The sequence below is a fragment of the Talpa europaea genome (genome assembly GCF_964194135.1).
Source record: "Talpa europaea genome assembly, chromosome: 6".
Classification (NCBI taxonomy): Eukaryota; Metazoa; Chordata; class Mammalia; order Eulipotyphla; family Talpidae; genus Talpa; species Talpa europaea.
The window spans coordinates 78,551,915-78,579,255 of NC_140072.1; the positions used below are offsets into that span (position 1 = coordinate 78,551,915).

The following is a 27,341-nucleotide window of genomic DNA, read 5'->3' on the forward strand; positions in this document are numbered from 1 at the left end:
CCTTTGACCACAGTTCTGCAGGAGATCAAAATAGGTCAATTTTTCTTTGATTTCTGAATATTTCTGCTTAATGATCACAAGAAAAGTAATTTTGTTGTGACTTTAAAAAATAAGTCTGTCTAAATAAGCATGACCTTCCCATTAAATTGGATTGCAATCTGTTCTTGGACTAGGTAGAAAGAACTATCAGAAGACCTCTTGAATATGTTTTCAGGACTTTGATTCTGTTAGCTAGACCACTACTGGAACACAAGGCAAAACCCTCTGACGATTTAGTCTAAGAACATGAGATTTCATTTTTATGGTTTTCAGAAATCTGAGTTTCCCAAGCCAGTTGAATTTGGTTTTTGGTTTTCTGCCCAGAACATTAAAAAACACTTTTTAACTTAGATTGAAAATGTACAAATGCATTAGATGTAATTAGTGAGCATATATGAAATATTACATATACAAAAATATTTAAAGAAGTGGTATAGCAAACTATGGTTAGACTGTCTCAGATATTCTCTTAACTTTTCTAGACAAATTCACTTTATTTAGCAGTAAAGTTTATGAAAATATCTCCAGGAGATAATATGTTATCCCACATTCCTCTAGTGAATACACTACACTTTCAACAATATTTTCAGTGTTAGGGTTAAGTGATGTTCTTTTCTTTATTTCATTTCCTTGTCAGAATGTTAATAATTAACCCAAACTCACATTGTTTTTGTCCCAACTGTGGGGAAAAGGTAAAAAAATAATAATAATAATAAGGAAGGTAAAACAATTTAGGGATCACTTGGAACTTTTAATTTGACTTGGGGTGGCACTTGTATCAGATTTATCTTATTTTAGAAAAGTGAAAAAAGAAAAAAAAGATGGTACTGTCTAGAAATTTAGTCAAACATCTAAGAGACTCTGACAGAAATTTCTTAATATTCATCTTTCATTGTAACAAAGTTGGATTCAAAATGGCAAACTACCTCATCTGTGTTAATTATAATAAAGATTTTGATAAAGATATTAGCAGGGCAAATTCCTGTAATGAAAGCTAGTGAGAATAGAGTGGAGAAAGAACGTACTTGGGGGCATAGATTGGCTCTGTCATGAAGGTCTTGAAAAATTTAGATTATACACATGCACATACACCCTCACATATACAGATCTGTGGGGGTGTGTGTGCATGTGCGTGTGTACAGGCAGTCATGACAGAGAAACATTGGTGCCTCCTCCCACAACCTATGCTGCCAAGATAAAGGTCATGATAACACCACCACCATCTTTAAGCCATCTCCCTATAAGTTCTAAACATTCCTGGATGAAGCTCAGTACAACACTTGAAAAGACTGAATTGAAGTAGGACAGATATTTTATAATACTCAGCCAGCTTTTGTGTATGTCTTTTCCTATTTTACTTACAAACACAATACTCTCTCTATTCTATACACTATTAGCAGTAATTTTAGATTTATATGGTATCTCTTCTTCTAACACAAATAAAAGATCATTTGTCCTCATGTAAGAAAAGAAGGAAGCTGTTTGAATGGTCTGAAAACTTTTCTGTCTCTGGTGTTTCCTTCTTTCTCACCCAAAATGTCAGATCAATCTTAATAAAGCAATTTTTTTTTAAGTTACTTGCAGAAACTTTTAGCAATTAATTCCTGTTGGAAAAATTCCAGACTACAATTCTAACAGGACACAGAGATTCATGGTTACATTCCCCCCTATCCAGCTGTATTCCCCATGATTACTCAGCATATATATCCTTCATGCAGCTGTTCTTCCTGCTCAATCCACTCAGTGGCTTCTGTTCTTCCTTCACTTAGATTGTGCTTTCTCTTCATCCAGATCTCTTTCACTCCCCAAGTAAAGTTCTGTTTCTTCTCTGAAACCTTCCTAGCTCACACCAGGTCATTCTAGACTCTTATACTATGAAGAATTGGCTTATTTATTAAATATAACTGATAAAATATGAGGTATGGTGATGTTTAAGCAAGATGAGAGTGCAGGTCTTCTGAGTGAATTCTGTCCTTCAGATTATTTTTTGTGCCGTTCAGCTGTTCTCACTTTTTAAAAATTTGTTTTTCTTCATCTTTTCTATTTTACTCCCTCTCTTAAATGTGAAAAGACACACTGTAAGCAGAGATGCACTTAGCCACACTTTGGAGAAGAAAACTAATAGATTGATGGCAAATAGAAGGCTAAAGCATCCAGTATGGAGCTGCATATCTAGTTTTTACAGTTAAAGCAAAACAAAACAAAAATCCCAAATGCCACAATCAGTCAAGTCAAAACATAACTGGTTTATTATTAGGACAACTCCCCATGGGTTGGCATATTATAGCCCAAAATTCTGAGAGGAGAAAAGAACAACCCCCAAACCTTATTAAGTCAGTTCAACAAGGAAAATAATGGCATGATATTAAATAAAATAACTGGAAAACATATACAGTTGAGACAGAGGTGGTAATAAACATAAAGTTGGGAGGTAAGAAATTTAGAAACAATAAAGGATATTTAAACTTATGAAAAGAGAGAAAAAACAGTGCTTAAGTCTGAAGACAGACAAGTCAAAGTCTTCACTTCTTGCCTTTAACAGGTCTTTTATAAACATTGAGATAAGGTCACAAAAAGCCCAGCCAAACCTACACATCCGTTTATGACAGTTTAAGACAGAAGGTATGAGGAACACATTAAAAAGCACATATTCAGCAACACTGCTTCACCAAGGACCCCATTTTTGCAAAAAAAGTATTTCTAATCATCCTCCTAAATCTCAAGAAATTTCTCTGAAGGACAGAAGGAATGGTGATACAGAGAACCTGAAGAAAACAAAACAAAGTAAAACAAAATCCTCTTTACGCATATCAAACACATCTAAATGACCTAAGATTCTTGCATTTAGTTCCGGGACTCCCTGTTGTCCTCCTCTCCCGGTAAGTAGAAAAAACAAACATGAAAATCCAGGTGAAATGTAAAAGCAGGCTCACGTTAAAAATAGTCTTGTTCTCTCAAAATCAAAATGAGAAAAGGGGAACAAAGGTCTTCTTAACTCCCTAAACATTCAGTAGTTACTGTATACCTTAGAAGTGCGTTTTCAACTTTATTTTGTTGAAACACCACCCTGCTCCTCAGTTGCTTAGTTTCTGGGGTCAATGGACAACCTCCTAAAAGTCATGAGACTGCCTTTGCTATGTTTGGTCTTCATCCAACTTCTTTATTATCCCTGCTGTTGTGCACTACACAGTTTTGTAGGCTCACCAGATAACATGGAGAAACATAACAAGATTATTATTCCCAGACTGTTTGCCAACTGATTTAGTGCTCTCTCCACTGGTATACAAAATAATGAATGGTCTGTTATTTGTAAGTCTTTTAAAATAGAAATCCCAGGCTAGTGGGTAGGGGTAATTTCTGGTTCTGCCTAACTCCTTTGTTCTTTCTTTGCCTCAGTTTCCAAATCTGTCTACTAATGTCACTCAGAATGCTCATTTCGCCCCTTCCCTATCCAGAGCAAAATCACTTGCGTATTTTTTCCCCATTTCATCATAACAAAAAAAGAGATGCAGGAAGGAGATATGTATAATCATTTATAATTTTCCAGATCTTGCTTCCAGAATTCTGTCCATCACGGGACCTCAGGAAATCCATGAAAGAATGCCAGTTCCTAAAGTCAACTCCACCGAGTTGACCTCCAGACAAGTGAGGCCCAGAGAATTTAAGTTGCTGCAAGTCATATGGCTAATTAAGGACAGAACTCACAAGAACTGAAACCCAACTCTTCCTGTTCTGAATTGAGCACAATTCATTTTCACGGGAATTTCAGAAGGCCTACGGACATTCAAGGTCTGGAGGGGTTTCTGTCTCCACCCAGGATGACACTTGGAAATACATGATTATGGCTGGTTTTCAAGGCTTTGTGGTCTGTTTCTGTGAAGAACCAAAGAGACCTAACACCCTCCTTGAGCAGTCAAATCCCCAAGTACCTCAGACTCAGCCCATTTTCTTCAGGGTTGAGCCAGGGCAGATAACAGTAGAAACCTAGAGCACACCTCCTTCTCTAGCAGACCCAAGTCAAAGTAGGTGGGAAAAGAGTACAAGACCACTCATTTGTCCAAAGGGGCATCTGTGGACAATCATAAGCTCAGTAAGAATGCCAGTTAGCTTTTTTGTCTTCCTTCGAATTAGTAAAATTTCTTCAAAATACGTTGTTTTATCCTTAACTTTTTTTTTTTTTGCACAAAACTAAAGATTTGTTAAATAATTTGCCTACAGTCACAAATTAGCTCGGTTGCATGTGCAATTTTGTCCAAGTCGTGGTACATTTTGCACAAGAGTGGTACATTCTGCTTTGGGAGTGTGATATGTATGAAATATAAATCTGCCAAGACCTTCCTCCGAATTGCTCTGGGACTGGGCCGGGCGGGCACCGACCTAGCGAGGGAGGGGAGAAAACAAGGCGCGTCTGAGGGAACGCCTTTGGGTGAGGTCTGGGGAAGATGAAGAAGTCAGATTATGAGGACAGAGCGCTTGAAACGTTTCTCTGCCCTACTGAGGCAGAGCCATAACAAAGTGAGAAAATGGAGGTGGGGACGTCCCTAAACTCCACGGCTCCTGCACTTGCAGCGAAAGCCCCGCCTGGTGCTGCCGGAGGTTAGTGCGCGTTTGCGTCGAAGTCAGGAAAGGGCCTCACGCTACGAACCTGCAACTCTCGGCCCAAGGCAAACTGGCTGGAGGCGAGCTCAGAACAGGAAAATCCAGGCCGCTCGCGGGGGCGCCCGGCCTCCTTCCAGCCTCGCCCCTCCCAGGCGGGCGGGACCCGGTGTGGGACCCGGGGGACGGGGCGGGGTTTGGCCCGGCGCCCGGCGCTCGGCGCTCCGCTCTCGGCGCCCGGTTCGCCCCGCCCCGCGGCCCCGGCCCCGCCCCGCCCCGCCCCCGCCCCGCCCCGAGCAGCGCGGCCGTCTCCGCCCTCGGCCGGGAGCTGGGAGGCTGCCCGAGAGCTGCCGCAGTCGCCGCCTCTGCCGCCCGGGAACGGTCGGACCCCCTGAGCCCCGCCGAGCCGCGCCCGGAGCCCGGCCGAGGACGCTGCCGTCGCAGCCCGGAGTCTGCAGCCCGCGCCCCGAACCCTGCGCTGCCCTCCGAGGGCGCCCCAGGCCGCGCCATGGTGAAGGTGACGTTCAATTCGGCCCTGGCCCAGAAGGAGACCAAGAAGGACGAGCCCCACAGCGGCGAGGAGGCGCTCATCATCCCGCCCGACGCCGTCGCGGTCGACTGCAAGGTCCGAGGGCCGGGAGCGCGGGGTGGGGGCTGGCCCGGCGCGAGCTGCGAGGGCCGCGGGGCGCGGGGGAGCGTCCCCGGGGAGCCGAGTGCTCCTTTTTCCAGGGCTGCTCCCGCTCCTGCTCCGGCGGCCGCCGCCGCCGCTTTGTGAGAAAGTGCGTGTGCAGGAAGCGGCGCCCGAGCCCCGGGGCCGGGGCCCGGCGGGGGAGGGGGAGGCTTTGTGCCGCCTTCGCAGTCGTGGCTGCTTTCGGGGGAGGGTGCGGGGTGCGGGCGCGGGGCTCCAGACCTGCAGGCCGGGCGGCGAGCAAAACAACAGCAGAGTTTGCCACTTCCTTCCCAGTATCAATAATGTCCCTAAAATGGCTGACAGCGTTACAAGCCCGAACCTCTTCCTACTTTCGATTCCAGGCTGAACTGCGCTTGGACTCAGGCCAGGTGTTCCAAACCCCAAGATTTTAAAACAGTTCTCTTTTTTTACCACCAGCTCTTGGTATTGGCAGGTGAACTTCGCGGTGGGGTCTGGAGAAGGGGCCGGGAGCGTGGGAGGGGAGACTGCAAGCGGACGACCCGCTCAGCTTAGTGCCGACTGTTGATTTTATAAGTAAAACAAGTATTTCTGGTAATTGCTATGTGGATGTTGGTGTAAAATCGACAGTTGGCTTTCGGAATTTTATCTCGATTCCTTACATGAAATGAAACTGTTACCTCCACCTTTTCTGGGGACCACCCTGTTACAAAACCAAAACGTAGGGAAATTTTCCCCAGGTCCCTTTAAAAAGTCTCTTATTTTCTAACCCCCTCTCCTTAAGCCCTAAGTAAAAATAAAGAGTGGAGTCATAAAATTGTGCAAACTTTGAGTAGCTTACAATAATATCTATTTAAAATATGATTGTAATTGTTAAAGAGTTAAAAAGAAAAGCCCCACAGCCTTTTTCTTTTGGCTGCAAATCTTTTGGCTGCAAAAATTAATTCTGTAAGTTATCTGTATTATGTTCCTTAACTTATTTCTTCCTTATCATTTTTCAAGACCTTTGACCAATAGGGTAAACATAGCTTTAATTTTAAAAACCCAGTAATTTGTTTGCAGGTATGAATAACAAGCATTTTTTTTTTAACACGGTCTAATGAAAATTATTATTGAAAAATAGGCCACTGATACAGTGTAAAAGATTTGGGAATGTTAATCTGGACATGCTTGTACTTATTTTCTGGAAGAATTCTGGTTAAAAACACAAATGTCAGTTGATTTTTCAATGTCTGTTTTGCTTTGAAATAGGAACAGTGAACTCATTCCCTAAAAGGCTTAGGATTTTTAGTGTTGGTATTATTTTCCTGAAGCCATTGCAAACAGTCTTGGTCTTAAAAGAAAATGTTTGGAATGCACAGATGATAATTCCAGTAGCAAATTATTATCTCAGTTCTATGCTTATCTTACATTCATTGTACCTAAAAAAGGGTTGATGGTCAAATGCCCAGTCACAGCAATCTCAAATACATGGATAGATAGATATAGGTAGATTTCAATTTGATTATATATCTTTTTAAAATCCTCCGAATAAATATAACTCCTCCCACTTCAAAAAGAGAGAGAGAGAGAAGGAGCATAGGATGATGTCACTTCAGACAGCTTTGCTTTGTATTGCTGTATTGAAGGAGATTTGAAAATCTGGCCAAAAATCAGAATTAATTCACTGGGCTGCTTTAAATTCAGTTTTTGACACTTTCTGTCATATCTGAAATGGTGTCCCTGTTTTCAAGTTCTCAGAATTTCTCCCATTTCCACCATATTAAAATTTTGTGGTTGTAGCAGCTATAAAAAAGTATTCATAGCTCTGTGCTTGCTTTTCCATTTTTATTTTCTCATATCTATGTCCAAAGAAAAATACTGGAATTAAGCAATGAGGGCCAGAGTCTTCCTTTGTACTAAAGGATGAATTGGCAGATACAAAATGACTAATTCTTTTTCTAGCTATAAGCTGAAAGACTTTTCTTCAGAGAGTGACAAAATATTGCTCTACATTAAAAGTAGAATCCTTATAATCAGCCTGTCACTTAACGGTAAACGAAAATCTTAATGACAGACATTTGTAAAAGAACTTCTGATCATTTCATCTTAAAGCTTGGGCAGTGGTTACATAATGTTCTTCTCGAGAGAGTGACTGTTCAGTAACTGCTTGAATTCTGCACAGAATCAGCCTGGGGGTGTTTTCCTGGGGCATTTCTTTGCCTAGTTGGTGGAGAGGATCAAGCAACACTAATTATGGGCCAGAACTCTTCAACAAGAATTTTTACCTCTTTTAACCCTTCTAAACCAAATATCCCATAGACCTGTGCTTCTGAAAATATACTCTTACCCCATCACTTGCTGTGGCATCATCTGAGATTCTGGTTTTAGCATGCAGATTCTACTGCCTTATGCCACAAGAATTCTGATCACTCCAGTCAACTGGCTTATGTAACATGCATTCCAGTACTTTTTACACTGCTCCTGTCTTTTGCTATTTATTTAGTTCTTTTCTTGCTACAGGGTGGAACCCTTTGAAAGCAATTCCATTGCCCCCTTTTTTCAGTCTTGTCTTTTCAGTAGCTATTAATTCAAACTGTCATGTCTTCTGGTTATATAATCTCAACTAGCTTGCTATTTATTATTCTACATTTTCCCCTTAACTACTTTCATCTTCCTCCACCAGTCCCTGTTGGCACAATGCATATAGAGGTATAGAAGCAGTAGAGTATAACCTATGTTTTGTGTAACAGGTGAATTGGCAATTATGTGAATTTTTTAATGTTACAGATAACCAATCATTTGTCTGTGTCCATAGCTTTGAACATTGGAAAATTGTTGTGTGTGTGCATATATCTAAGTAAATACTTAACGTGCTGAGTCAGAAGTCCCAGTTCTGTCATTATATGACTGCTTGATCTAGGGCTTAAGTTTGTAGTCTTCCTGATCCGCAAGATGAGAAAATAGACCAGATGGCCTGTAAGGACTCTTCCTGTTTTTAAGTTCTATGAGGATGCTAGGATTACATAATTATATTTGGCAGGAATTAAACTGTTTTAATTGTGAAAAATAACTACTTCCTTACCCAAACCAGACTGTTCCTTTATCCTCTCCATATTTAGCATGTTACATGCCTTCCTCATATTAATAGCAATGGGACAGAGAGAAAGATGGATTAGAGGTATTATGTAATCACCAAATTTTCATTTTGAGTTACCTCACCGGAGAATACCAGTGAGGTAACAAATACCTCACTATTTGTCAACAACTCTTTTTGTTGTAATGCCTAGTTGTGAAACACTTTTCCTAGTATCAGACCTCAGAAACCATTTTGCTGATTAGTGGTGCCTCCTTTCTCACCTGCATTGTCATTGTAAACCTTTTAGAAACAGAGAAGGTGTGTGTAGGGGAGATGATGAGACAAGATGGAAGAGTGAGAAAAAGTGAAGGGCTGCTAATTTAGTAAGTTCTGTGTTATTCATCACGAAAGGCTGTTCGATCCTAGTTCTTGACACTGGCTTTTTGTAGCTTCATAAGGACTGAAGGGCTTGGTAATTTCAAGTTTTTTGGTGGTGATGGTGGGAAGTAAAGGAGGAAGATAAAATACATGCTATTTACTGAAATGTGTTGCTCTTTAGAGGAAGAATTGGAAACTTGGTTTTTCTTTAACCAAAGTGCATCTCATTACTTAGTTGTAAAATTTAGTGTTTGTAAATATCAGACAGTAAAAATTTTGGTTATATTACATTTTGGTTCTGCATGAGGGTATTGATATCTGAAATGAGGTTTAATACTAGGAGATAAATTAATTGCTTCTGTGAATCTCTAAGTGACTTGATGGGACCTCCAAGCTATGTACACATCCCCCACGAGCAGCAGCAGCAGAGAATGGACACGTTGCATATTGTGCAATTGAAGCCCAAGTGACCTGCTTGGGATCGTCCCAGAATCATCTTAAACATATTTTCTCCAGACTAGACAGAAGCAAGTATATTATGCTTGGCAAAATCTTAAGTCTATAAAACGTTATGGAATTCATTTCTGCCACGTAAGAGTTTTAAGTGAATAGAAACATTTTTTTTTTTTTTAAACTAGAAATCTCTCTCAGAACATGTGGTACAAACCTGTTTAAGTTGACTTAGAATTTAACTCATGAGGTTTTCATTACAAATTGCTAAATCTTGACTTGCTTTAAATATTCATCAGAAATATAATAAGTAGTGATTATGAGACATTTTATTTCTTGTTCCATCACAATGTAAATCTATTCAGAAATACTTTTTAAATTCCTATTGTAGCAGAAGCATCATACACTGTTATACATATCATACTGTCAGTAGGGAAAAATCCAGAAAAAAAATTGTATCATTTTCAATAACATCAATGAATTCATCCTCTTAAACTTTTTCTTGAACTTACCTCTTTTTATTATTAGAGTTTAAACTGGAGGAGTTGAGGACTTTGCCATTGAAGAACTTCCTCAGTCCATATCTGCTGCCTCCTAAAGGATTTAACAAATTTGAATTTCTGAATGAGATGGTTTTTAAGTGATGTAAAACACTGGAGCTGTGTTTTCAAGAAATTTATGTAAAGGGTCATTTTTTCTTTTGTTTTTATACAACTCTTAACAAAAGAAACCTACAATTTAGGTAGTTGGACATTGAAAATTGGAAATTATATTACCGATATGACCCTAATAATTATATTCTTTAATCAGCATATGTGATATATTTTTTTAATAGTTTTAAGGACCTCTACAATATAATCCTATTTTATGTGTTACCAACAGTTGAATGAATGAAATTATTTTAAACTGTTCAAGATTTTTAAAATTCTTTAAGTAGAGGGAAAAGAACTTTATAAGCTATTTTAATGTTACCATTTTGGGGGGAAAATTTAGTATGAATGAGCATAGACTTTTTGTACTTTGCCAAGAATTTCAATCTTGAATTATGTAAATGAAAAAATTATTCTTTATCATAGAGGACTAATTCTCATTTTCCATTTAATGTTTCATCTTTAATGCTGATAAATTGGTAATTTTATGACTTAGAGCTAATGTAAATGTGATAGGAGAAATTTATATACTTGAGATTTTTGAAATATCTGTATAAACTTTTTGGGGGGCAATGGAATTTATACTTTAAAAGCAAGTTTTTACAGATTTAAAAATAATTGTCATTTTTTTAAGGTTTATTTATATATGCACACAAGAACTGGGGTATAAACCAGAGATTTTGGGGGTGGGTGGGTGAGAGGATTCACCAGAGTGAGAAGCAGAACAGGCAGATCTACTGAAATACACTGCTGAGGGGAGCAGCTGCCCAGGCAGGAGAGGTCTTGCTGCCCCATGTGGGTTTCTCCCTGCTGGGTCGGAGATTGAACTTGTGCTGCAGTGGCTGGTGATAATTTGATGGCACTGGCTTTAACCCCTGTGCCACCAGTGAGGCCCTTACAGATTTTTTCATAGTTGAATATTAACTTTTAATGCAAGAATTATTTTTAAAAAAGTGTTTTTCAGAATAAGTTAAGAATAAACTTCAAATCTGGAATTATCTCCTCTGCTTTAAATAATGATTATAACATTGAAAATCGTCTAATATAAAAACCAAAAAGGTTAGCTGCAGTAAGTAAATACTTGTATCACTGCAACATCCAAAAGAAGATTATTTTTTTCCCTATGCTTGCATATTTCACACATTAATCTGTTCTCTTGGTATAATTATAGTATTTTCTAGTTAAATTAATATTCTGTGATTTAATGTAATTCACATAATGTTAGTATCTTAGAAAAGTATTTTAACTTATTTTTTTTTCCATACAAAACCTCTGTTTTCCCTGAATTTGATTATTGCTTCTGAGACAGAGGAAGCGTTGTTTCATTTTCTATGTTATTGTAAATTCATTCTATACTCTCACAGCAGTATAAATGCCTTTCTGAAGCTGTAAACTCATAACTTACCAAATTTTATTGTTTTATTTTTACCTGTGGTTCTTCATTCTTAATATCCAGACCAGTTGTTCCCTAGTCATGGTACTGCGCAGATTGTCTGACAGTTAATTATTATCCTGGAATTGAATTACTTTTACCTTTGTCCCATGTTGTTTTTGCCATTTTATAAATTTGTGGAAAATTAAGAATTTATATATATATATATATATATATATATATATATATAAACCTTGCATGTGTAAGAATCTTTCATTTGTCTTCACAGATAATTTATCTGGGTATAAAATTCTAGTTTAGCAGTAATTTTCTTTCAGCATTGTTATGGCATTGATCCATTATCTTCTGGCCTGATGCTATTCTCAATCCTGGTGCTTATATATTACTGGTTTGGTTTTGTTTTTTTTTTCCCTCTAAAAGATTTGAGTTATTTTACTTACACTTGCAGCTTTCAAAAATTGTATTTATTTTCATTCTCTTATTAAGGTTTATTTTATTTCCCCCTTCATTGTCACTCTGTTGAGTTTTGAGGAGCAAGTAAAGATCAACATTTACGTGGAAATCAATTCATAGGACGTTCAATTAAGCTATCTTGATAACTTTTTAAAGATTTATTAGAATGTTTTCTTTCACATTAAACATGAACTTAATGATAATAATAGTGGAAACTGTGTTATTGTAGAGAGACCAATAACCCTGATTTTAAGAACTGGAATTATTTTTTCTAGTAGTTATTTTTATAACTTTAAAAATTCTTTTTTTTTTTTTTATCAGTTTTACGTTAATGTCTTTTATTCTGTTCTAGGGATTCCATCCAGGATGCAACCCTGCATTTAGTTGTCACTTCTCCTTAGTCAGCATTGATAACAGTGTCTTAGTATTTCTTTGTTCATGACCTTGACTTTATTTTTTTTTTTTAAATAAATTTTATTGTTATATTCCCCATACAATTGCAGCCCCCCCATTCTGACCCCAATCCCTCCCCTCCCGCCCCCGCCCCCCTAAAAGTGTCTCTGGTTCATAGTTTTTTGTTGATTTTGATTTTCACTTTCTTATAGTTATTCATTTTCCTGGTCCCTTATTTAAGTTTTCTAGATTCCTGCTATGAGTGAGACCATCCGGTATTTTTCTTTTTCTTTTTGGCTTATTTCGCTGAGCATGATCCCTTCCAGCGCCATCCATGTTGCTGCAAATTGCATGTGTTTATCTTTTTTGAATGCTGAGTAATATTCCATGGTATATATGTACCACATCTTCTTGATCCAGTCATCTATTTTTGGGCATTTGGGTTGTTTCCAAAGCTTAGCTATTGTAAACAGTGCTGCTATAAACATAGGGGTGCAGGTGTTCTTTGGAATTGATGTTTCTGTGTCCTTTGGGTAAATACCTAGGAGTGAAATTGCTGGATCATATGGAAGCTCTATGTTTAGTAGGTCCAGAAATCTCCACACAGCTTTCCACAGTGGTTGGACCAGTTTGCACTCCCACCAACAGTGCAGGAGAGTTCCTTTTTCTCCACACCCTCGCCAGCATTTGTTGTTGCTAGTTTTTTTAATATGTGCCATTCTCACTGGTGTAAGATGGTATCTCATGGTAGTTTTGATTTGCATTTCCCTGATGACAAGTGATGTTGAACATTTTTTCATATGCCTGTTGGCCATTTGCATTTCCTCTTCAGAGAAGTTTCTTTTTAGCTCTTCTGCCCATTTTTTGACTGGATTATTTTCTTTGTTGTTGTTGAGTCTCATCAGCTCTTTGCAGATTTTTGTGATCAGTCCTTTATCATTAGTGTTGGGTGCAAAAATGTATAACTTTAAAAATTCTAAGCAAGGGCACAAGATAAAATTTTCCACATTTTAATTATGTTGTGCTTTTAGAATATAGTTGGAATTTTCTTATTAAAATTCTGAATTTCAGTTATCACATTTGAATATGACTATATTATTTTATTGTATGATATTAAAATCCAAGATTTAGGGCCTCCCCTGGTGGCGCAGCAGTTGAGCGCTGGGCTGTGAAGCTGCCTGCAGCTTGTTCGGTTCCCGGCCACCTGTGAGCATCCCACATGGCACGCAGACCTCTCCTGACACCCGCTGCTCCCCTCAGCAGTGTGTTTTGTCCTTCTGCCTGTTCTGCTCCCCACTCTGGCTCCCCACTCTGGGTGAATTCTCTCACCCTCCCATGCGTCTGACTGTACCCAGTGCTTGTATAAATAAATAAATAAATCTTAAAAAAAAAGCTTTAGATTAGAAAAAATAAAATCCAAGATTTGTACAAGATGTATCTAAAACAGGTTTACTTTTTTCCTTCTCTAATCTTGATAATTTTATTATGAATTATAGAGTAGACCATTCCTATCATACTTAATTTTTTTAAGAAGATAGTTAATGTTCTTGTTAGAGTTATGAACTTATGATTCATCCAGTGGCAAAAGAAATCCAACTTGACTGAGTTATCTATCCCTGAGATAACATTAGCAGTAAAAAAGTATATATAATGCTGTTGACAAACATCTGCCTATTAGTGCTAGTCTAGGCTTCTGACTACTCCATTGCCTTTAAACCACAGTGAATGAAAATCTGCTGGAATTTCACTTCATAAAATATTTCTACTCTTCTTCTATTCAGTGTAGATTAAATAAACACTGTATAGAAATTATGGTCATCTTCAAAAATATGTCAAAAAGATTTTTAAGTTACTTACATGCTAAAATTCTGCTTTTTCATAGGTAACTGTTTATCTCTAATGACTAAAGGTGATTAAATTATGATCTAACACTGAAAGCATTTATAACCTGGGTTAGTTTTGTTTTGTTGACCTTTTTTGTTTTTCAGCCTAGGCCTGTGCTTATTATACAATGTGAATAATTTGGTCTAGATTTCGTAGATTTCTTATAATAGTTAAATTGATGTATAATGTGTTGAAATTTTTATTTTTTTAAATATTTATGCATACAAGAACTGGGCTACAGGGCAGGGGGGAAGATGTGAGAGGATTCACCAGAGACAGAGCAGGGAATAGAACAGGCAGACTCACTGAAATACACTGCTGAGGGGAGCAGTGGGGCAAGGCAGGAGAGGTCTGCTATGCCATGTGGGAAGCTCCCTGGCAGGATCAAACTTGTGCTGCAGTGGCTGGTGATAGCTTGATAGTGCTCTGTGATAGCCCTGGGTTGAAATTTTAAAATTTTTTTCCTGTATTGCAGCTTGTTTATATAAGACTTGCTACTAAAAAACAAAAGGGTATTAATGAGAAATCTGTTTTATAGATGTTGTAATTTTAGATTAAGCTCTCCTTTCTTAAAATCTCTTTATTCCTTATTCTCCAGATTAATGCAATTACTTGATTATCCATGATGCCAATTACTCAGAAAACTACTTCCTTTTGATGTGTCAAACACATCTCTTATATGGACTCATCATGTTGAGATAGTAGCAATCTCAATGAAAAGTGAAATGAGTAAGCAAAATTGAAATACCAATTAAATGAATAAGAGAATATGCAAACAAATATTTGTAGATGTTAGCTTATTAGCCAGAAATTTTGTGTTTTGTATACAGCAGAATATATTTGTTGATCAGTGCTAGTAATAAGGAACAGACCACTAAGATCATGTTCTTGATGCTTCCATATTGGGGAGAGAAAGCTAATTAGAAGTCATATCATAAATGAAAGACACTGATATTCTACATAATAGTAAACATTTGGAACAATCTTCTGTATAACTTCAGGCTCTAAGAATATAGTTAGCACATTTTGGAAATTTTTAAAGCTGTAAATGATAATGTTTTAATTTGTTTATTTTTAAATTCTTACTGGAGCAAGAAGTGATTTAACACTCTTCTTCAGTAATGTAAATGTCTTTTTTTCCCCTAATTGAATTTTAAAGTATTCTGCTGTAGATTGCTTTTATTGACTTCAATGCCAGAAGACACTTGTTTCAGCTTACCTTTTCCAGTAAAGTAGAAGGTGATGAAAATAACTGTCCTTTAGAGAGCACTTAGTATTTACCATATACTAAGCAATGATCTAAATGCTTCACATATATTTCCTCATTCCCCATAACAATCTATGCAATAGATACTATTATTAACCCACACTTAAGGTGAGATAATTGAGACAGAACATTTAAAATGGCACTTATCCTGTTTCCCATCCTTCAGTATTTTGACATTTTCTTGTACTATCCAATCTTTTTATCTTTGTCTTTTTTCTCATTCTCAGAAGTTTAATTCTTTCAGCTTGTTTTTAGTATCAGTTATTTGGGGTCTTAGAAAAAACCCATTTCTTGATGCCCATAAATTCAAGTTTACTGGAGTATTGAATATTAAGAAATGAGACCTTTGTAAATATACAGTTCTGTTAATTTAGATGAATGTATATATAGTTGAGTAATCATTACAGTCATAATACAGAATACTTTCCTTGCCCTCCTAATGTTCCTTCATGGTACTTTGTAGTCAGTCCCATCTCATCCTGGTCCATGTCCTGTTCCCTATAGTTTGCCTTTTTCTAGAATGCCATACAGATGGTATTATACCATAAGTAATGTCTGTCATTCTCCATTGTTCTTCTTCTGGAAGAAGTCTTCTAGGAGTCTGCTGGAATAGCTCTTTGATTCCTGTAGCTCTTGGAACATGGGGGACCATGTCATGATTTCTCTGGGTTTGTTCAACCCTGGCCTCTTTGTCATGAATTTTTGGTTTGCTGATGACCTCCTTGTTTGGATTTGTTCTTTGTAAAGAAGTATTTATTCTTGGGCCTCCCCTGGTGGTGCAGCGGTTGAGCACTGGGCGGCGAAGCGCTGCAGCACCGGTTCTATCCCTGGCCACCAGCAAGGGTCCCACATGGCGCGCAGACCTATTCTGCTGCCCGCTGCTCCCTCAGCAGTGTATTTCATCGCTCTGCCTGTTCTGTTCCCCGCTCTGGCTCTGGTGAATTCTCTCGCCCTCCCGCACTTCTGACTATACCCAGTGTTTGTATAAATAAATGAATAAATCTTTAAAAAAAAAAAAAGTATTCTTCATTTAAGGATTGAGGCTTTATTCATCATATTTTTCCATTTTGTAAGACCCCTTTATATGGGGAAGTAACCTAGACTTGTTTTATAAAATTAGGCTCTCACAAGGAAGCATACTGAATCATAGATGGAAATGAAAGTAAGTTTCCAAGACCAAGTGACATTGTAGAAAAGGATTTGATGTGTTTGTCTTCAGTTAGGGAGAACAATGATGAGAGGGGAGTTAAGAAAATTGGAACATTGATTGGAAGTTAGTATTTAAAAATACAATCATTGGATTTTAAAAATGTTAGTACCTAATTCTGTATTTTGGAAAACAGTATTAATGGGTAGCTAAACTGTGCACCCCCCATATTTATTCATATCACCAAATGTGTTTTGAAATGTTTGTGTTTGAAGTAGCTAAATCTACTTCTGAAGATTCTATAGTTCATAATAGTCTGAAATGAATAAATCATTGATTCTTTTTGCTATTTCTGTCTCATTTTTATTTCTAAGTTTTTAATGTGGTGTGTATGTGCATGCACATTTGTGCTTATAAAACACTTTTTTAATCCTCATAAATGTTTTGCTATCATAGTGTAAAATAGGGTATTTGAGAACCTTGAAAAAAATGTTCTTTCATTTATCCAACAAAGAAGACTCAGATAGAAGTGACTGAGGATGTGAAATGATTGTTAGTATGGGAACAAAATAAAAATTTGAAAATCCTCCCATTTCGTCTGAGTTAAGTTTATAATTGAACAAAATTATTGAAACCTCTTAGGGAACTAATTGAGGTGACCTAATTCTTAACTAATTGAAGTTCCAGAACAGAGTTTATCTTTCATTTTACTGAAAAATATCTGTTTAAGTAATTTTACTTTATCACGTGACAATAAGATTTATTTGAGTCAGGAATGAGCACAGTATTATAAGAGTGGGAATGCTTTTGAAAGCATGTCTCTATATCTACGTTGAGGGGTGTTTGTAGGCCAGCGTGTGCTTCAGTGTCATCACTTATAAACTGGGGTAAAATCTTGCAGGTTTTAGGAAGATTAATGAGAATAATTGTACAGCACCTGTGGGAATTCTTTTACCATATTTTCATAATTTAAGGTGCACCAGTTTTATTGCAGTACAAGAAGGAAGTGACTTGTTTTAAATTAGGCCAGGTGAAATTTTACACCTCTGTGAAGAAACTCTGGTTAATAAGTGTAGTGCTGTTTTTATATGGTTTTAAAGTCGTGAGTATCATATACTGCATGAAATACCTAATTTGCCTGGGGGGGTTAAACATTATATTTCTAAGATTTATTTCAAAATCAATAATATGCTAGTTGATTCATATTAGCGCTCATTATATGAACCTTTATACTTTGTTCTCCACTTGATTGTTCAGTTTTTTTACGGTTTTTTAATCGACAGTTCTTCATCATTATTGGACATACTTCTTTATGCACATGTGCAAAGGTTTAGGGTGTCTAGGAAAAGAATTTTGGATGCTCTCCCATGCGTGGGCACACGCACTCTCTATCTTTATGTGTATATCTTGTTTTATTTTTAAAGATTTCTTATTCATATAAGAACTGGGGTACACGCTAGAGGTGTGTGTGGGGGGCGGTGGTGGTGGTGGTGAGAGGATTCACCAGAGACAGGGTAGGGAGCAGAACAGGCAGACTGAGTGAAATACACTGCTGAGGGAAGCAGTGGGCGAGCCAGGAGAGGTCTGCTGCACCATGTGGGTTGCTCCCTGGGTGGGGATCAAACTCATGCTCAGTGTCTTGTGTCTTAACCCCTTGCATCACCAGGGAGGCCCTTCATGTATCTTTAATTGTATTAAATACTGCCTAATTGTTCTCCAGAGCAGTTGTACCGTCTCCTGTCAGCTGTGTGGAGCTTTCAGTCACCATTGTTCCTTTCTTTCCTTAGTCTTCATTGTCATTAAGACTTTTTTATTTGCCTGGTGTGTAGGAATTCAGTTGATTTTTCTTTTCCTCACCTACCTCATATCGAAATGTAATTTACATGCAATAAAATTCACCATTTCTTGCATACAGTTTGATTGAATTTATAGCAACTGTATAAAGTCTCCTGCTATCACAATGTAGCATTTCTAGCACCCTAAAACGTTTCCTCCTGCTGGGCCTCCCTCGTGGCGCAGGGGTTAAAGACAGCGCTATCAAGCTATCGCCAGCCACTGCAGCATGAGTTCAAACACCGGCCAGGGCGCAGCAGACCTCTCCTGCCTCCGCTGCTCCCCTCAGCAGTGTATTTCAGTAGATCTGCCTGTTGTCCCCACTCTCTGGCGAATCCTCTCACCCCCTGCACCTCTGGCTTATACCCCAGTTCTTGTATGTATAAATAAATCTTTTTAAAAAAAAACTTTTAAAAAGGCTTTTTCCTGCTTCTTCAGTTTTCCTTTCACCCATCCCTCGACCATGGCAGCCATTAAATTGTGTTTTGTTATTATAGTGCTGCCTTTTCTGGAATTTCATAAAAATGGAATCATGCCATTAGGTAGTCCTCTGTGTTGGGACTTGGGACTAGCATATTCTTGAGATTCATGTGTTATCCATCTGTTAGTGATGGTCACTATCCATAGTCACTAGCCATCTGTGGCTTGTTTCTAGTTTGGGCCTTTTTGAATAATAAATGCTATGACTTCATATGTATATATTTGACTTAATTAACTTGCTTATTGCTCTCAGGCAATATTACTTATTGGTTTAAACAACTTACTTTCAGGTATTAAAGTTTAATCATTTAAAATATGCTTAAAGATTTTTGTCTTGAATGCACTTTAATCCCTCTCTGTGACTCAGACTGTAATATGGGATGCCATTTATCTGTCATATGTAATGTTATTCTTGACTGTAAATTGCTTAAGACATGAGCCATGGCTTAATCACATTTGAATTTCCTAAAAGGTCTAGCATACGACATAGCAAACAACCGGCCCTTAATAAGTGTTGAACTGAGCTTAAGTACCTGGGGCTTCTGGCCTTTTTTTTTTTCCCTCCCCAAAATAACCTGTGTCTTGTGTGTCATGAGTTCTTACATTGCCCTCCACCCCCTTGTGCTTGTTGCTGATGAGGCCTTAATGGGCTATCAAAAAAAAAAAAAGTTTTAAAACATCTAAATGTCATTCACCTATCAAATATTTGTTGAGTGACAACCAAGCCCCAACCTTGTCTTAGAGCTACCCATAATATAAAAAGAATATGGCTGGATATTCATACCAACTTTACAGCCTCGTAGGGAGAGGTAAGATCTGTATATGAATCATTCTAGTGCAAGGTAGAAAGTGGTCACTAGAAATAGGGAATAAAAAAGAGAGTTCATCAAAGAGGTGAATTTGCAAGACCTGTTAGCTCTTTTATGAAACACCTCACTGTCATGCATGGACTTTGATGTCACATTATTAAGGTTCTGAGCAAATGATCAGGGATAAGTGACGTGTTTTCTGAGTTAAATTCTTTGAGGAAGAAATATTTTTAACTTTTTGTCATAGTCCTGAATTACAAACTTTGTAGCATGGTATCCATGGGACCTTTGTTAATCTGTACCAGTTACCTCTGCATGCTGACTTCTTCTACCCCTCTGCATTTCTGTTGGGTACTCCAGCCATAAAATCTGTGGCTCCTTTATTCTCATTCTTTGCCCTACATAAAATGCACTTTAACTCTCTCTTCTGCGTGGGTAATGCATATATGAGCTTGTACATTCTACTCCAATATCTTCTTCCTTGGGAAGCTTTCCTCAAGTGCTGTCACCCCTTCTGTGCTTTCTACGTCTCTTTATGACATATATACCTCTCATCGAGACCCTCTGCCAAGAAACAGATCATTCAGCTCAGTCTAGAATATAAAGAGAACCTAAATATGATATGGGTCTTAGTATATGTATATATCATATACTAAGGACAATGCAGAGCTATTGGCACATTGTAGAGGTTTATAATTCTTGAAATTATTGTTCATTGAACAGTTAAAAATGCATATAAAAAGATCTGGAAACATGTCATCTATTTGATAGTTGGGACTACATATTCCTTTACAACTATTTGCCCAGGTTCTTTGGCTACTCACTTGCTGCTACTAGAGAAGAGAACCTGCCAACACTGGGTGGGTGTTGAACATATATTTGACTGTCTCAGCAGCTGATACCAAATGTTCAGAAATGACTCTCTCCATCTGTCATTTTCATCCCTTCACCCTGCCTCCACTCAAAAATTGTTTAAGCTAGGACCTATCATTTCTTTAGATGTTTGTCAGACAAATGCTCAAACAAAACTTCATACTCGTGTCGTTCAAGTTTCATATTACATTATGATTCCATGAAGCTCTTATAACTTTCTATTCATAGATGGAATGTCTTACTTCTCTTGATAAATTCCTCTAGGCTTTTTCTTGTTACATACTACTTCCTTGCAGTACACTGGTTGTCTTAAGTTTACTTACAGTACGTTGACAACCACACCTACTATAGCAGAGTGTAATACACGGTATTTGATTAAGTCCTTAGATGGAACAGCGTTTATTCTGCACTGTTAAATCTTATATAACAAAGCCTCAGTCTCAACCTCAGCATACACTGTCTAGCTACCCTTAAATTTTTTGTGGTTGACTGGAACATGTGGGATTCAACTTTTCCCCGTATAGTACCAAGTTAAAATTCCTCATCTTAGAATTAAAAACAGCTGTAGCTTTTCATTCTGTCTTAACTGAATTCTTGTCAGTTATATTCAGCATTGCTCATATGGTTTTTCTTCCAAGTTTTCTTTATATCCTATTAACTGTGAAGATGTAGGTCAAGATCACTTTCTTTTCTCCCTGAAGCCATCTCATATTGAATTTTACAAGTAGAGAATACATTCCTTTACTTAGGTGACTGTACATGTGCACTACTAACTAGAACATGTTTTATTATGTGATTTCAAGTCAGTTGGAATCTTTTGCTGCCTGTGCTAGTTCTTGAGCCACTAGTTATGTAACACCGGCACTTAATCTCCTTTGTCAGCCATTTGCACATGAACCAGGGCAAAAATGAGAAAGTAACTATAACTCTGAAGTGATAGAGGGACTCAGTTAGAATTGTATAGGGAATAAGCATCTAAAAACTGCAAATATCATGACCCCAGGATGTTCTAATGCTAAATTATTTACTTGAGTGGAAATCATTTCCAAGTTGATTTTAGAGACCTGACTCCTTTGGTCTTTTTATTTTCTTTGTAAAGTGATAATCCCAAAAGTTTCTTTCAGTCCAATCTTTATATAATTCTGACAGGAGCTATGATATTGACCATGAGTCTGTTTCCTATTTTAGGACCCAGATGAAGTGGTACCAGTTGGCCAGAGAAGAGCCTGGTGTTGGTGCATGTGCTTTGGACTAGCATTTATGCTTGCAGGTGTCATTCTGGGAGGAGCATACCTTTACAAATACTTTGCACTTCAGGTAAGTGGAATATATGCTAAGGACCTTTTGCCTTTCCTTCAAGTAAATTTGAAAATTGGCCCTGACTTGCGTGAAGACTGTACTTTTTGTCTGTACATCACAGAGTGGTGGTCCTTTTATAAAGCTGTGCTTAAAAATCTCTTGATAGATTCACAGAGACTTTTAGAAAGACAGTCACTAAAAGCAGAATAACATTGTTACTGCTGATGTAGGGGCATAGGTCATTGGATGATTTTTCGAAACCAACTAACCATCACTTCCTACCAGAATTAATGGCTAAGGTGTAGTAGTATTAATTGCCAATTGAATAAATACATCAGCCACGAAAGTGACATTGCTAGATTTGGGTGGTAGCTAGTGTGGGCTCTCCCACAATGGCCTTTTACCCCTTGGCACCACTTCTCTCTGCCTCTTTCCTAGTCACCCATTTCTCTTAAAGAATTGTGTGACTTCAATAGTAATATTGAAATAACTTTGGATGAAAGTTGTTCATAGCTTAAAGTGTTTAATAGTAATTGTAGCAGATTAAGACACCTAATATCATGATTTCTAATCAGGGATTATTTCTGATATATTTCTCTTGGCAATAATTCTCTTTTTTTAGCTTTTTTAAAATTGGAGAAATTGACAAAGTGATTTTACTAGAATGAAACATTCTGTCAGAGGATGTATGAATTTCATGTTCATTTTCTGTATTTTTTGAGATGATGGCATGTTATAGACATTACTGAAATACTAGTCACCTTTTGTTAATAAGAATTTTTACAAGAAATAAATTGATATGCAAAAATATCATTTCCAGTTCTGCCATCCAAAGATATTTGTTTTCTTACATTTTTAGTCTTTATTATATTTACTTTCTTAAAAAACATGTTTTGTAATGATTTACTGTAATCTGATATCTTCCACAAAATTGTGATATATTTTAAGGAAAAGTCAGAACTGCTGGTATAACTATGGAAATTTCAGAAAAATTATCTCTTTTGGCTAATTAGAAAAAAATCATTTTATCAGTGAGTCATATCAAAATTTTTAAAATAACATTATTTCAGAAGAAACGTTTAGCTTCTGAATATAATCTTTTATCAAAATAATGCCTACAGATAGATATACACCTATGAGTTTGTTCAGATTTACTTGTCTCCAGATTGCTTTGATACTCTATTTCTGTCGACCACAAAGAATAAAGGGAAAATCAGCTGCTTCTTGTGGAGCCTTTTTTTTTTTTTTCCTTAAACAATACTTCAAAACCTGATCTTAAAGAATATGTTAACTCTGTAATTAAATTGTCGGACTTGTCATCTGAAAGTAAGAGTTTGCAAGCAAGATGCTATTTAGATAGAGGTGGTAGCTTAAGTAATGCTTATATTTAAAAACCTGTCTCCCACTGAATTGCTGAAATAGTCTTTAAACTTTCCATAGCCAGATGATGTGTACTACTGTGGAATAAAATACATCAAAGATGATGTCATCTTAAATGAGCCTTCTGCAGATGCCCCAGCTGCTCGCTACCAGACAATTGAGGAAAACATAAAGATCTTTGAGGAAGATGAGGTTGAATTCATCAGCGTGCCTGTCCCAGAGTTTGCAGATAGTGACCCTGCCAACATCGTTCATGACTTTAACAAGGTGAGCCAGCTGTTCAGAGCTGTAAAAAGAAAGTTAATTAATTTTTGCTTTTTGCAGTTTTAATTTGTGTTTGCTAATTTATTCTGTATAGAGTTTACTTTTTACTTTTAAAAAATGGACTTAGTTTCTTCTGCTATACAAGATAAGCTGTCAGCATTTAATGGGCTCTTTCTTTATCTGAAGCAGAACCTTAGTGAACCTGACCTCTCATCTTAATTCTCTCCCCCTACTTTTTCGATTTTTTGGTCAGTTGTTTTGATATCTGTACAACTTAGGGGTTTGAAATACTACTTTGTCTTCTATTTTAGTGTGTAAACACTTTGAGGCAGTTCTTTATGACTGTTTCTTCTTAACTATTCTTCCTTTGCTGGTTGTTTTTTACTTCTTTTTCTCACATTTGACACATCATCCTTAGAAACTTAAGCGGCTGTCTCTTTTCTCACATAACCATGTCATTATCATATATAAGAAAAATAACACGTTTTTATAGTATTTAGTATCTAGTTGATGTTTAAATTTCCTCAATAAATTTTGTGGTAGGAATTTTTTTTAACCAGGACTTAGAGATTCAGAAGTTCACATATTATATGTGGCTTTTACATCTGATTATAAATTTGCCATTTTACACACAGGCATTATCACTAAAGTTAGCTTTGCAAACATTTCATGCCCAATAAAAGCATCTGAAGGATATTTATAAGCCAATTTGAAAAATTATTTACTTCAAGGCATAAGCCTTATCCAAAACAAATAGTAAATAACAATAGCTAATACTTACTGAACTCTTAGAAATGTAAATGGGATTTAACTCATTTTAATTACGTAATGTGATTTAACTCATTTTAATCCTTAAATCCACTGTATGAGAATTTTTCTCCACCAGGGTTCCTCATATTGACTATTATTCTGTTCTCTAAGAACAGTAGTAATACTATTCTAGATCCATAGAAAATCAATTAATGATGGACACCTTGGAGGGCATTAGTGAACTAACCGTATCTCTTATTCAGATGACAGGTTATTTGCAGTTGGTTACAATAGATATTATCACTTATTATAGAAAGCAAATTTGTAGTAACAATTTTGACTAATAGCGGTAATTTTTCTTCTCCCATTGCTATTCCATCCCTGTCCTAGCAGTTTTTAATTTGTTGAAATGCAAAGTGGTATACATATTCCAAAGCCATCCTATTTTAATGTTACAAATTATGAAAAATCCAGTTGCTATGCCTGTGTTACAAATAATTAATCTAACTAAAATGTATCTTTTTTTTCCTCCCAGAAACTCACAGCCTATTTGGATCTTAACCTGGATAAATGCTATGTGATTCCTCTGAATACTTCCATTGTTATGCCACCCAGAAATCTGTTGGAACTACTTATTAACATAAAGGTAATAAAATTTTTAATTATTTCTTATTAATGGTGCTGTTACAATATCGTGGGATTACTCATTGTTAAGTTGGCCCCTCTGATCAGAAATATAGCTAAAAGAAAACCAACACTTGTGGTTTGTAGTTTTTTTGTTCTTTTAGTATTTTTTAATCTTGAAATAAAATACTTTCTTAAATTATGATAAAAGTTTTCTTAAAGGGCTAGATAGTAAATAGCAGGCTTTCAAGAAATAAGATCTATATTAACTATTTACTTCTGATGCTGCAGACAATATGTAAACAAATGGGCATGACTGTATTTTAATAAGATTTTATTTAAAAAAAGATGATGGGCAGGAGTTTGCCAACCTCTGTTTTATACCATACTCTCTAAGAATTTTGCCTGTTTTCCCCTTCTGCTCTTCTGTATGTTTTTTATATTCATGTAATATGCTCTTTTCTAAATATAGGCTGGAACCTATTTGCCTCAATCATACCTGATTCACGAACACATGGTTATCACTGATCGCATTGAAAACATTGATCACTTGGGCTTCTTTATTTATCGACTGTGCCATGACAAGGAAACTTACAAACTGCAACGCAGAGAAACCATTAAAGGTAATACATTTCAGTGTGTTAATATGTTGGCAGAGAAATTCATTGTTCTCTTCATTGTATTAAACTAGATTTAGATGGCTAGTCTATGTTATCAATATTTTTGATGTGAGTGAGAAATTTATTTAGTATCGCTGTGTAATATTTCTAGATTCTTGAAGTATCATCATCATTCTCATTATACTCTTTTCAGATAGAATAGTTGAATGTGAAATGTCACTGCCTTGAGATGCTGTTACCTCACTTTCCAGAGTTACTTAGTTCACTTTGAACTTTGAACCACTTTAGTTCAGTCATACTTCAAGGGTTCTTCTTACCCGTAGGGTCGCTAGAGAACAGCTATGCAGGTGTATGCACAGGGATCTGAATTCTAAGTGTACTATTTGCCTTTTGGATCATGTTGAAGATAGTCACAAGTTAGTTAGAAAGAGAATTTGGCTAAAAATTAAGAGCATTAAAACAACTAATGTAGCTTTGCCAAATCATTTAACCTTTCTTATCTCACCTGAAAAATAAGGATGACATTTTCTCTCCATTGCCTTTCAAGATAATTGTAAAAATAAAATGAAAATGTCTGTGATGGAGTTGTAGAAAGTAAGACTGCCATCGAAATACACTGTGGTGTGGTTTCTTTGAAATTACAACACCTGGGAAAAGTACTCTGCTAGCTTTTTGTTGGCACTTTTAATAATACTGTTCTCACCTTTGGCTGATGATGAGTATATACATATAATGAAATTTACCCTCTCTAGGGTACAGTTTTGAGTTTCAACAAATCAACACCAAAGTCAAAATATGGAGTATTTCCAATACCTTCAATATAAATGTATATGCATGGCATTATTACTGTTACTGAGATCTGTTAAGATACTTAGTTCAGGAAAGAGAGGAAAATTACTTTCTCTAATGTTAAAAAAAAACTAGAAGTTCACGGAATATAGAGTAAAATGCTTTAATAACTGAGGAAATGTGAATATTACAAAAGAACCAGGTTAAATAAACTTTTCTTTCCCAAACAGGTATTCAGAAACGTGAAGCCAGCAATTGTGTGACAATTCGGCATTTCGAAAACAAATTTGCCGTGGAAACTTTAATTTGTTCTTGAACAGTGAAGGAAAACACGGAGAAAAAATTAATACCACAGCATAACCCCACCCGTTGTATTTTGTGCAGTGATTATTTTTTAAAATTTTCTTTTATGTAAGTAGTAAACAGGGCTTTTCATTCTTTTCATCTCTGATTCAATTAAAACCATTATCTTTTAAAAATTACTTTCTTCTTTCCAAGTGTTGGTGTCTTTTATCTTTGAATTAGTAGTTATAGGAAGTCACAGATAATAGTACACTTCACCCTAGGCTTTAGTTGTTAGGAAGAATTTGAATTTCTTTAAATCATTTATCCAATTTTTATGTTTTAATTACATATTTTCAAGAGAAGGGGTTATCTAAAGAATAATCATATATATATATATATATATATACATACATAAAAATGGACCACAGTGACTTATTTGTAGTTGTTAGTTGCCCTGCTGCTTAGTTTGGTAGAGCATTTGAGCACACATTTTAATTTTCTTCTAATTAAAATGTGCAGTATTTTCAGTGTCATATTTAACTATTTAGAGTTGATGTTTTAATATCCTAGGCATCTGCTGTAATAATATTTTAGAAAATATTTGGAATTTAAGAAATAACTTGTGTTACTAATTTGTATAACCCTTATCTGTGCAATGGAATATAAATATCACAAAATTGTTTGACTAAAGGTCTGTGTGTTGTTTTTCTATATGTTAAAACCAAAAAATAATTTGGTTCTTCATATTTTAAGATGATCCATATAAAGGAAGAAACTCTTTAAAAATCCAGTTCTCTTATATAGAGTGGGTGAAATCACATATTTTTGAAAAATAAAAACTTAAAATAACTAACCTGCATTCTACATGGATACTATTAAAGTAATACCTAAGACTAATCCATGGGAAATTGCTGTTTCATATCTTTCAAAATAATGCTTTTGTATTAATTAAAGGGCTATTATTAAACCTAGTTTCTA

General features: G+C 36.5%; 1 protein-coding gene across 1 annotated transcript; it reads left to right on the forward strand.

Annotated features, from left to right (window-relative positions):
• Positions 1-5,143: 5,143 nt before the first annotated feature.
• On the forward strand, positions 5,144-26,394 carry ITM2B (integral membrane protein 2B; the record flags this gene model as incomplete). Its single annotated transcript, XM_084235363.1, has 6 exons — positions 5,144-5,260; positions 21,541-21,669; positions 23,092-23,298; positions 24,581-24,691; positions 25,142-25,292; positions 26,309-26,394. 6 exons carry the CDS (start codon positions 5,144-5,146, stop codon positions 26,392-26,394), a joined length of 801 nt encoding a protein of 266 aa, XP_084091489.1.
• Between the last annotated feature and the right edge of the window lie 947 nt (positions 26,395-27,341).